Source organism: Larimichthys crocea, chromosome XII, assembly GCF_000972845.2.
Source record: "Larimichthys crocea isolate SSNF chromosome XII, L_crocea_2.0, whole genome shotgun sequence".
In the NCBI taxonomy this organism is placed as follows: Eukaryota; Metazoa; Chordata; class Actinopteri; family Sciaenidae; genus Larimichthys; species Larimichthys crocea.
The window spans coordinates 18668115-18680370 of NC_040022.1; the positions used below are offsets into that span (position 1 = coordinate 18668115).

At 39.6% G+C, this 12256-nt stretch overlaps 2 protein-coding genes across 7 annotated transcripts in view; one reads left to right on the forward strand and one right to left on the reverse strand.

Moving 5' to 3' along the window:
- Positions 1-489: 489 nt before the first annotated feature.
- Positions 490-9409, forward strand: zbtb41 (zinc finger and BTB domain containing 41). Its single transcript, XM_010733754.3, has 11 exons — positions 490-781; positions 1307-2576; positions 3723-3930; positions 5343-5412; positions 5584-5731; positions 5920-6049; positions 6158-6253; positions 6371-6477; positions 6581-6686; positions 6807-6895; positions 7739-9409. The coding sequence occupies exons 2-11, from the start codon at positions 1340-1342 to the stop codon at positions 8371-8373; spliced, it is 2826 nt and encodes a 941-aa protein (XP_010732056.3). The 5' UTR covers positions 490-781; positions 1307-1339; the 3' UTR covers positions 8374-9409.
- Positions 9410-9527: 118 nt separating this feature from the next.
- The window catches only part of LOC104921270 (complement factor H-like), a 14484-nt gene continuing 11755 nt past the window's right edge, over positions 9528-12256 (reverse strand). For 4 of the 6 annotated variants that reach the window (XM_019273332.2, XM_027285118.1, XM_027285119.1 and 1 more), the window contains exons 6-11: positions 11514-11564; positions 11192-11242; positions 10709-10870; positions 10463-10627; positions 9955-9980; positions 9528-9770 (exon numbers count right to left, since the gene is read on the reverse strand). In XM_019273332.2, the coding sequence (XP_019128877.2) occupies positions 9759-9770; positions 9955-9980; positions 10463-10627; positions 10709-10870; positions 11192-11242; positions 11514-11564 (467 nt within the window). In that variant the 3' untranslated portion in view covers positions 9528-9758. The remainder of the gene's footprint in view (positions 9771-9954; positions 9981-10462; positions 10628-10708; positions 10871-11191; positions 11243-11513; positions 11565-12256) is intronic. The other 2 variants (XM_019273334.2, XM_019273331.2) reach the window with 1 other exon arrangement.

Here is a 12256-nt window from a genome sequence, read left to right on the forward strand (position 1 = left end):
CGAAAAAGTGAATAAACAGATACATAAATAAGTAACGGCTTGGTATTAACTGAGGATCCTGGGACATTGTACTAAGTAGGAAAAAAATATTATACCTGATGAAATCTTTTTAGATTTTTAAAATATGTAATCATGGGGTACCACCCGACAAAAGATTTCTCTGTGGAGCCTTTTAATGTGAACTTGATTTTCTCAAGCGCTCCAACCAGGAAGAAGCAGATGGATGGTCAGAAGATAACCATGGCATTAGTATTCTCCTAGGTAGGTATGGTATGTATGTTATGGTATAGTGTGTGTGATATGGCATGGTACGGTATAATAGTAATAGCAAAAAGTAACATATATTACTGTACTGGTACCTCAGAAATGTTCTCAACTACACTACTTGCCTTCAGACTACATTTCCCATAATACCCTCGTCTCGTGAACCCTCGCGTGAACCATATGTTCGACAACTCATCCCCCTCGTTTTATTCTTGTTTGACTTTTTATGCTTTACATAGAAAATTAACCAGCGAAGCTCTCAGTGTCAGTGTTTATTCTTGTCGGTGTTATTATTTATTTATTTTACTCGTGTTTACGGCTCTGAAGCGCTCGAGAGGACAACAGCTGAAACAGCCAATGGGCGAACGGTTTGTTAGGGTGTCCGACATTTCTGGTAGGATGGAGAAGGTGGGGCTTTACAGATATACAGGAACTTATTATTCCTCCGCTTATTTCCTACATTATTTATGCCAGCTGGAGTGCACGTTGTGTTGTAAACGCGGCCCGTGTATGTAAGGTAAGATGTTTTTTGAAGAAACGTCCTAATATAAAGGGTAATTTCCGCGGTAGCAGTTAGGGTCGTTTGTCGACACTCTCCTCGGAGGGGGGCCCGTCGTCAGACCGATAACATGTTAGGGGTCCCTCAGGTGGAGAGCGAATATGCAAATGCAGCCATTAATATTCCAGGATAGTGAAACGCTTGTAAGCTTAATGTTGCATTTCCGTCAGGCCTGTCATTATCTATCGAGTGAAGTGTTCATAATGAGCTCTGCATTAATAAATAACTTATATAAGCTTCAAACGTTAGCAATAAGTCGTTGTTGTGCATCTTTTCATGCACAATTTCTAAAATAACTTCTTGCCACAATGTCCCCTTCATGTCAGCTTCATGCTACCATTGTTGTGTTGTGATACACTTACATGCTCATCCATTTGACTATCACTGTCTTGTTAAATCTGAATCTAAACCAATGTCTTGTGAGAGTTAGCAGCACTCATGCAGGTTCAATCTCTGTATTATTTCTGTTCCTCTGGTTTTCAGGAGTGATTTCGTCATAGCCCAAAAGACACACAAATGAAGAGAAAGCCTTGTAATCCTCTGCGTCCTAAACGCAGCAGGCAGGTCAGTGCTAGCAGTGAATGTGCTGCAGAGCCGGGCACTGTCCTGGGCTGCAACGCCCCACAAAACTCTGGATCTGCCCCAGAATCAACCGCACAAATCAGACACCTTGCTATGCCGCAGTACAGTCACAACCTCCTCAAGTTTTTGAATGAGGACCGGACTCGACAGAAGTTCTGTGATGTGTCGGTGTCAGTGGGTGGGAAGCTATACAGCGCCCACAAGGTGGTGTTGGCCCATGGGAGCAGCTACTTCCACGCTGAGCTGTCCAAAAATCCTGCCACAGCGCACGTGACTCTGGACCATGTGGAGGACTCTGTTTTCCAGCACCTGCTTGGCTTTTTGTACACCTCTGAGTGTGTTGTCGCAGAGACGGATCTCCTGGCTCTAACCGAAGCAGCCAGATTCCTGGACATGATGGATATGCTGAAGCTGCTGTGTGAAGAAGGGGACAACAATCCAGTATGTGCGATCCAGGCACAGGATGAGATAAGAGGGTCTCCTGAGGTGGAAATGATTGCCAGTGACTCACCAGCAGGTGACACAGACATCCACAGCACATCTGATGTTCAGTGCACTATGTGCAGTCGCCAGTTTAACACCGAAGACTCCCTGCAGATCCACTTGGCTGAGAGTCACACTGATGTACACAAGGAAGCCTTAACTGAGAAAGAGAAGTCGGCAGGTCAGAAGCCTGCTACCACACGGAGATCAGCGCGCAGGAGGAAAACACCCACCAAGTATCAGAAAGACATTGTGGAGTACATTATCAGCACTCCTGAGGAGAAACAAAGCACCGTATCACCAAGAGAGCAAGCTGAAGAAAGAGTGGAAGACGCAGGGAAGCTGGTTGGGGAAAACCGAGCAAACAAACTGGACGTGAACGAGACATCCAAACCGGCTCGTCGGAAAGACACAGTGGACGAGGAGGAAGAGGAAGGAGACGTTAATGAGGACGTGGTTCCGCAGAGGAAAGTTGTTGAGGTTTGCTCAGCACACAGGAGTCAGCAGGGTTCAGAGGTAGAAGGGACAGAGCACCAGACTGTTCCAGAGGTAGAGGTGCATGTACCAACAGCAGGAAGCTCTACCCAGAGTCCAGTGTACCCTGAGGGTCTGGCTCCAGTCATCATCCAAACTTCCAGCAAGAAGACTCTCAAGTGCCCCAAATGTGACAAGACCTTTGACCGTGCAGGTGGGAATCATGGAGTAAGGTTTATCCGTGTTGTCGTTAATTTATCATGACTTTATCATGTAATAGCAGTATTAGCAGTGGTGGCTACTGTAATGCGGTATTACTCAGCTGACCATACCAAAGTAAGACGTTAAACACAAGAATCCTATCTGTTAACTTGTTTTACTGACTATTACTAGGTGTAAAGTAAGTAAAGTAAATGTATTTCTTCAAGTGTCATGCACCAAATGTGCCCAGCTCACATGGACTTAGAATACACTACACACATAACAAACAAAGGCAATAAACAATTATAAGAACTGCATAGCAGACAATACAGAAAACATATGAGGCACAGCTGTTCCCTTAAGCACATCAAACATAAAGAGACCTCTTATAAGTCAAACTGACCAAAGTGAAATGCGTCACCTGTAAACAGGAACTTTAGTTCTTAATTTTAGTTCATGTAAAACTTCTGCTTCCCATTTCTGTTATTTCAAATAGTATTGTTTTAATTTGACTAACACTATAAGATAATTTATTTCTTTATATGTATCAGAGATCAGTCTGATAAAATACCTTTTTTAACCTCCCTTGCCCAGGAATAATTACTTAAAAGATCCCAATAAAAAATGTGTTTTGTTAGTCTGTTATCGTAATATAATGACTATTTTTATTTAGTCTAGATATCTGTTGATATCTATGTTTTTTTTCAATGAACTTGTCATCGTTTGGTTCATAGAACGTCTCAAGATAATGCCTTCCATTTGTTTTCTTTATCCGACCAATAATCCAAAATCCAAAGAAAGTCAATATGAAATACAAAAAAATAACTAAAAAATGATCACGTGGGAAGTTAAACCAAGCAAACATTTGACATTTTTGCCTAATAAATGACAATTAATTATCAAAGCTGTTGTTTTATTAGTTTCCTACCTGTTCTAGGCAGGATAAGAGCTAATAATTTAAATATCAAATTAACATTTGGTCTGTCACCTGTTGCCACTGTCAGAAACTCTAAAGAAAAAGAGTAGAGGCAACGCAGCAACATTGACACTCACTGTAAAACTCACTGGTCATAGTATTGCCATGTTTATTGACAGTAATTATACTATTGTCTCAAATGTGTTACTGATACAGCGCATTAATTCTTTACCTGTATTTTAGGGAAGTATGAGAGTCACACTCGAGTGCACACAGGAGAGAAGCCATTCCAATGTGACATCTGTCTTCAGCGTTACTCCACCAAGTCTAACCTGACCGTACACAAGAAGAAGCACGCCAGCGACGCTCCCTTCCAAAAGAAGGAGCACAAATGCCCCTTCTGTAGCAAACTCCATGCCAGCAAGAAAACCCTGGCTAAGCATGTCAGGAGGTGAGACACTGCAGCATCATAACACCCAGTCTACCCAGTGCTCTGGTGGAGCAGTCCATCTTCCGGTTTATTTTACACTGGTTACGTTTGCAAAACAAATGTGGCCATGCCAGACTACATAATTCATCTTAGACGGCAGTCATCTGCCTTCTGAACTTTACATTTCTGAACTTAAATTGGTAATTCCTGTGTTGATATGTCAAAAGCGGTTTGCACTGATATTTGATAGAACATTTTGTCTCTTCCTAATGGATATTGTTGTTTGCCACATGTTATCATCACAGTGAAATGTATTTCACGTGAGCTCCTCCAATTAGTTCAATTAAAAATACTGTCAAAGGACCAGTGTGTAGGATTTAATTGTATCTAATAGTGAATACAGTTGTAGTGAATTCCTCCTTACCAAGCATACAGGAGAAACTACAGTGACCATGAAATGCAGAAGGCCCTATCTAGAGCTAATGTTTGGTTTGTCCGTTCTGGGCTACTGTAGAAACATAGTGGTGCAACATAGCAGACTCCATAGACTCCAAGAGGACCAGCTGCCTCTGTAGATATTACAGACTTGTTCTTAGGTAGAGAAAACATAACAATTTTTATTTTTTTTGGGTGATTATACACAAAAAAATACTTATACAGTATAATCTATCCAAACAAAAGCTACCAATAAATCCCCCTAAATGTGCACACTGGACCTTTTGAACATAGTTATAAGAATAGAAAATACATAAATAATAACAGTTATAATGGAAGTAATGTGAGCAAATAAGTAAAAAAAGTAATCTTAATGGAACCAAGGAAGTAGTAGTAATATAATAATAGTAATTGTAGCTAAGTAACAACAATATTAATAGTCATGAGAAATAAAATAAGCAGCGTGGAGAAAGGGCTGTTATCCAGGTGGTTGGGAACTGTTTGATTCTCATAGCCTTATTTCTGCTGCATCTACTGTAAATAGAGCATTATATTTACCATCTCAGTTTAGTGTGCTAGCATGCTATAATTTGCTAATTAGCACTAATGACAAATACAGATGAATCCAATGAGAATGTCATCAGTTTGTCTGGTATATGGCCATTAAATGTTGTGAAAGTGTTGGTCAAATTTAAATTTGATCTGATGATAGCACTCGAGGAAAAGTTAAGGAAACACCAGTTAGTGCAGCAGTGCATCTTGATGGGTACACGTCTAACAAATGTCATGGTGATCTGTCCAGCAGTTGTTGAGATGTTTCATTGTTGATCAAAATGTATTATTGGCTATATTAGACGGTACAGCAAATGGAATTATAATTTGTAAATTATAACTCTAATATTGATGATTGATGATTTATAAGTTGATTTTTGTAGAGCTAACTTTCCACAGTTTGCTATATTACATGTTGATGTCATGTATCGTTACTGTCCTGCCAGATTTCATCCAGACCACATCCAAGAATTTCTTACCAAGAGGAAGAGGAAGAGTGAAGGCTGGAAATGTGCCGTAAGAATTATTTTCAGTCATGAAAGCTGATCATTAAGACCATTTTTTAAACAATAAGATTGCATGAATAGACCTGGAATGTTCAGATCACATAGAGATGAGATAATGAATACATGCATTTTGCTATGCATTAATGTACAGTTCAACAGTCTTTCGAACCTTCTGAACCAGATTTGCCTGAAGACCTTCACCCGCAGACCTCATCTGCAGGAGCACATGATCCTCCACACCCAAGACCGGCCTTTCAAATGCACCTTCTGTGATGAATACTTCAAGTCGAGGTTTGCAAGGCTGAAGCACCAAGAAAAGTACCACTTAGGTGAGAAACAACTACATTTTTAAGTTCTTCGGGTTAAGAATAAACATTTACTCCTGCTGATAGACAAGTTTTTTTACGAATAAAATATTAAAATAGAGACAATTAAGTAAATAGAGGATGTGGCATTTTTATGTTTCTCTAGTAGTCGATGTATTAGATGAAATAGTTACAGCCTTTCTCATTTTCAGGTCCCTTTCCCTGTGAGATTTGTGGCCGACAGTTTAATGACACAGGCAACAGAAAGAGGCACATTGAGTGTACACATGGAGGCAAAAGAAAGTGGACTTGCTTTGTTTGTGGGAAATCCGTAAGAGAAAGGTACGTTCCTCTGTCCCTGAACTTTCCTCACATTTTCTTCATTATATTTTGACATGCTGAGACGTCTATCTCTGTGCTGCTTTATTGAGAGCGTTTTTCTTCTTATAGGACAACGTTGAGAGAGCACTTGAGGATTCACAGTGGGGAGAAACCTCACCTCTGTAGTATCTGCGGCCAAAGTTTCCGTCACGGCAGCTCTTACAGGTAGGTCTCATGAAATCTGAAGAGTGTGTGTGTGGTGGTGGTAAATGTGAACGTTTCAAGCTCTTAGTTCGATTATTAATAGAGTTGTCTGTAATAAGCAAACTCTTTCTTGGACAGGCTCCACCTCAGAGTTCACCATGATGACAAGCGTTACGAGTGTGACGAATGTGGGAAAACCTTCATACGCCACGATCACCTGACCAAACATCAGAAAATACACTCTGGTGCAGTATAATACATGCAACAGTGGGATTCTCTGTTCGCTTTGTCTCATTCACACAGATTTAACAGTCTCCAGTGAGTATTTACTTGAACTGTTTATTACAGGTGAGAAAGCACACCAATGTGAAGAATGTGGAAAGTGCTTCAGACGCCATGATCATCTGACGGTGCACTACAAAAGCATTCATTTGGGAGAGAAAGTTTGGCAGAAGTATATTGTCACATAAATTACATTCACGCCTAATCTTCTATTATTGCTAATGTTGTAAAAGCACTGAGTCTGGCACATGTTCCTGGTTTCTGTCTCCGTTAATGAAGAATTTGTTCACAGGTATAAAACCGCTGTGCATCAGTGTGAGGTTTGCAAGAAAGAGTTTAAAGGAAAGTCCAGTCTAGAAATGCACTTCAGGACACACTCTGGTAAGAAAATAAAGAAACCAGTGGATATTTTTACTTGAAAAAATGCATATGAGAACAGAAAAGGGACAGTTAAACACTTGAGGAGGCAAATAATTACCATTCTCTAAGGCCTGCCACATAGTTACTGTTGCTATGGTTGTCAAGCTTTATATTTTACTAAGGTATATATCCAAAATCAACAACAGCAGCAACCAGCACCTTTCATTTCTAGTTGATAACTATAAATGTTTCCTGTCTAAACTGATGACTAACCTGGAGCCTTTTAGCATAAGCTAATACTAATAATATGCTAGTGTAATATATACTAATGCTGTGAATTTGGTTTTGAAAATGAGACGCCTGTAGAGGCTAAAGCTGCATGTCTCAGACAAAAAGTCTGCATTCCTAACTGTTGATGATCCATCTAAAAGACATGGAATAAGGAAGCAACATTGTTTGTGTACTGCAGCATAGAGATATAAAAATGCATTACAGATTCTATTTGTTTAAGTGCTTAGCCTTTTTTTTTTTTCAAACAGAATAAAATCATTCACATGTACAAGAAATGTTTGCTATAAATTGCATTTGCAGCTAATGATGGCACAGTTAAGCGCCCGATTTGATGAACTCCTTACACTTTTGCTCTTTAGTTTTTAGTTTTAGAAAAATGATACCAAAGGACACCACCCTCCAAACTTTATAGATGCTAAGTATTGTTCTATGTTTGTTCTATGGTTGGATAATTATTGTCCTGGCACAGTGTTCATCGATTATTGCTTTAAAAAGCAAATGTGTACCAAATGGTTGTCTAAACATACCGCTTTGATACTCTCACACTGATGTTCTCTCGTGTTAATGTGACAGGCGAGAAACCCCACAGATGTCCTGAGTGCAACCAGACATTTCGGATCAAGAAGACCTTGACAAAGCACATGGTGATTCACTCGGACGCTCGTCCTTTCAACTGCCCCCACTGCAGCGCCACCTTTAAAAGAAAAGACAAGCTCAAGTACCATGTCGACCACGTGCACAGCACCCGTTTCACTGAGCAGCCCCTCAGCATACTCAGTGAGGATAAAGTAGTCTCCATTTCTTTTGAGGAACCATCCAAGTCATACCACGCTGAACCTAAGTCAGCCCTCCAGAGCACCCCACCTCCTACAAATCTCTGCGTGCCTGTCACTTTGGTTCCTGTCCAGATGGCAGGAGGAGCACAGGGCGACTTGAACACTCACAGGGCTTCATCCCTCTCCTCCCAAACTCACAGCATTGTGAGCATGCAGGCTCAAGGACAGCAGCAGAACTCTGGCTACCAGGCCGCTACAGACTTGGCATTCTTAGAGAAGTACACCCTCACCCCCCAGCCCGCCAACATTGTTCACCCTGTGAGGCCAGACCAGATGTTGGACCCACGAGAGCAGTCCTACCTGGGCACGCTGCTGGGACTGGATTCAGCTTCCTCTGTGCAGAACATGTCTAACTCTGATCACACACACTGATGTTACTCAGCCAAAAAATGGGCATTTAAGGCGCAGTTCAACTTTTAACAGTAATTTAACACGAAGAACGGAGGCTATGGTATTCAGTATCTGCCAGTTAATGTCCTCCATGCAAGATGATTTAAGTTGAATTTGATTCATTTTGGCTCTGGGAGTGCCTCTGCAGATAACCTCTTCGATGTTTGACCTGATCGCACACCTTACTGTCACCAGAATAAAAGTATTTCTGTGACATGGTCAAAAGGAAGAAAACTGTGTACATCTAATGAGGGCTTTTTTTTTCATGACAAACTGAAAAAGTCAGGACTGGGAACATTTCTGTACTAATAAAAATGAGGACACAAAATTTGAAATGTTACAAAATTTATGTGACGATTGTGTTACACATACATGTTGACTGTTGCTTGGTGTATTTTCTATGTATTTAAGTTTACTTTTGTTTATCAACACAAGTCTGGTTTTTAATCGATGGTTGGAGTTAGAGTGTGTTTAAAGTGTTTACCATTTTTACTGTATTTCAAAAGAGCTGAAGTAAAATTTTTATCAGGTGATTGTCAGAAAAGTAACTGATGACAATTTTGGTAAGTTGATCACTCCTTAAAGTCATTTATCAGTTAATAATAGCAATCACTTTCTGACTCTAGAGTCTTAAATTTTAAATCCTTTTGATTAGACAATAAATTACAATAATGACAAATAAAGATCCATAGATGAAGTGATAATAAAAAGAATGACTAGCGGCAGCCTTGTAATGCTTAGTGGCCTTGACATATATTGTAATTTGTGTACAGCCTGTACAAGATATCACTCAAAAGTTTTGGGTTTGTATCTGCGTGTAGTCATGCCACATACAATATTTGAGGCACAGTGACGGTATTAGAAGTGGATGTACTAATGTATGTGTGTAAGAACCTTTAAAAAACCTGTTTTAATAATTCAAACTATAAAGTGGAGTGGTACCTGTTCAGAATTAATTGATACATTTCAAACATAGTCACATTCTGAAATGATCAATAAAATCTGATTCTGAAACATTGATGTTTGTGAGTTATTACCCCTGTGACAGCCTCCAGCCTCACTTATCCAACAGGATAAGTGTGTATGTATAATGGTTGAATGGTTCTAGAAATATCAGAGATGAAAGGCAAGGCCTGTGCAGATATACACACTGTGTTTATTTTGAGTTATTTTTTCAGCTATGAGTATACAGACAAACAATTGGCTCCTACATCATACAGCCATTAATGAATCAATATGAAAAACCAGAAATGATTTGTGTGTGACAGTATAATCATAACTTCTTCCAGAACATTCCAAGCTGACATTTGTTTTCAGTCGATGGGGAGCAAATCCGAAGGCAGCATCTTCCTCTTGGTGATACAGCCTTAGCACGTATTCTAGTTACAAGATAGAGGTTTTACAAACAACTCATTGGAGTAAAATATAATTAAAGTTAAATATAAATGCAGATTAATAAACATAAATATAAAATTAATAGTATTTCATGTGAAACACATCAATATGGAGGACAACATCATTATGTGTGTTTCTTTGAAAAGTAGATTGAGGAGTTAGACTCACCGTTCTTATTTGAAGCCTGTTACAACCTGAAAACAATCAAATAGAGGCACATCAGTGAATGTCTGATTTACTAAATGTGAGCAGGCTGATTTCATTATGTTTTCTTGTATTGATTTGTTCACTGAACATTATCAGGAGAGGAATGGTACAGTACCACTAAAATGCATGGAGCAGAAGCTTATACTGAATCAGTTTGTAGATATGATAAATAGCTTCACCACTTCTTTCTTTACTTTGGCTAATATCAACGGCCAGCTTAAAGGCAAACTCCACTGATTTTAAACTTCACTTGATTGTTATAGGAGTGCCAAACCAATGGAGTATTCTTTTGAAGGAATAGTCTGACAAATAGAGTTAAGGCTAATACTTTATTTGGCTTGCCTACAGTGATCATACTAATGTTTGTTAAAACTTTGTGGCTTGAGCTGAAAATTGTGATAATCTGTTGCTGCAGATAGATCTTGTGGATAGTTAGCACACACACTAATGAGCTTATACAGATACTTACATCTGGAAACAGTAAGTCTTCCATCAGTGCATCGGGCCACAGAAAAATTTTTAAACATATGCTCGTCCTTGCATTCCAATTCCACAGTATCACCATATTTGATATATGTAACTCCATTGGGAATTAATTTAGGATCTTTGTCAGTGTTCACAGAGCAGAACCGATCTGCACAAAGCAAACAACAAATGGTTTGTTAACTCTACAAGCAAACCTCTTTGACAGACCTTTAGAATTGACTTGTTTTACCTGCACATGTGGGTACTTCTGACCATGTGCCATCACTGTAACATACCACTGTATCTGGACCAATTAGTTTATAATAGCTATTGCACTTGTACGTCAAAGACCTCAGAGATTCTTCCACGACAAGACCATCAAGAACGTTGGGGGGGCTTCCACATTGGTCAACTGAAATACAAAAAAAAGTGAGATCCAAGATTTCTCGAAACAAATATTTTATATTGCTAAGTTAATGAACTCAAAATTTCACATTAGATTTCAGTTTCCTGAGCCTTTTACAAGCGGTCTCACTGATGGGCCAGTGACTGACCCAATATATCCCCAAATCCCTCAGTAAGGTTTTTGGTAAGGCTGTTGTTTGAGATTCAGAAGTGAATGAAATTTTGATTTAGTTTTAATTTGATTTCATTTAGTTTTTACCAGTAAAAAGGTCATGGGTTATTATCTGGTATCTGTGATGTAACAGAAGAAATTAATCTACTTATTTACTTGTAGTGAATGATGGTTTACTGTCATTCAATCCGGAGTTGGTGGAAGGTCCTGTAAGATACAGTGGAATCACCAGTTAGTATCACACTCAGGGGTTGTTTTTACGCATTTCTTCCTAAATGTCTAAACTGAACTAAACAAAAGACAAAGCTGCTAAAGAACCAGACATTCGCTGAATGAAAGATGTATTGTTTGGAGCTGTTTCACAGCTGTGAATGAAAGTGACGCAAAGTCTGATGTGTGTATGAAGGTTGTTAAGGTTGTTAACTGTTGTTCAAACTGAAGGAAAGAAGAAACAGAAGAAATGAATCTACTTATTTACTTGTAGCGAATGGTGGTTTTCTGTCATTCAATCCAGAGTTGGTGGAAGGTCCTGTAAAATACAGTGGAAACAGCAGTTAGTATCACACTCAGGGGTTGATTTTATGCATACATTTTTTCCATCATGCTTTCTCAAATTTAAAGATAGTAATGTTTTTCCTTGCTAGCAGAAATTAAATTCTGCATCAATAACGCTGACATTTTAAAGGAAAGATATGTGACTTTACTCGTAACACTGACACCTTGCGGTTGGGATTTGCCACCGCAGCTCAAACTCTGGAGAGTAATCTCGCCCCGCCGCCTCCTCCCCAGACGAGAGGCACCTGGCTGCAGACCTCCACTGTCACGCACCTCCACTGTCACGCACCTCCACTGTCAGGCCCGGAGGTGATGCCCTTTTTTGGGGGGTGGGGAGGTGGAGAGGGTCATTTTCATTTTCAGATGAAAATGATTTTCAGACGCCTCACTGAGCAGGTTGGTCCGTTGCTGCGTTACGTTAACGCGTCCGCCATATTGGATGTGGCAGATCTGCCCGTAAACTAATACAAGGAAATGGACTGAACTTCATAAAGTGCCTTTCTGCAAAGTGCTTTAAGTTAATGTCTCTTATACACCCATTCACACACACACACTAATATATCTGGGAAACAAACAGGCACCAAAAACAACGTATGTAACTTTTAAAGTGATGATTATAAATGTTTACTCCTTATGTAAGCACCAAACCAACGTATGTATTTTTCT

What these genes read in the sequence shown, in the direction of transcription:
- zbtb41 (XM_010733754.3), top strand. Translation starts at nt 1,340, where the DNA reads ATGAAGAGAAAGCCTTGTAATCCTCTGCGTCCTAAACGCAGCAGGCAG. An exon ending in CAAGACCTTTGACCGTGCAG is followed by an intron (nt 2,577 to 3,722) that starts GTGGGAATCATG and finishes CCTGTATTTTAG; the next exon opens with GGAAGTATGAGAGTCACACT. An exon ending in CGTCACGGCAGCTCTTACAG is followed by an intron (nt 6,254 to 6,370) that starts GTAGGTCTCATG and finishes TTTCTTGGACAG; the next exon opens with GCTCCACCTCAGAGTTCACC.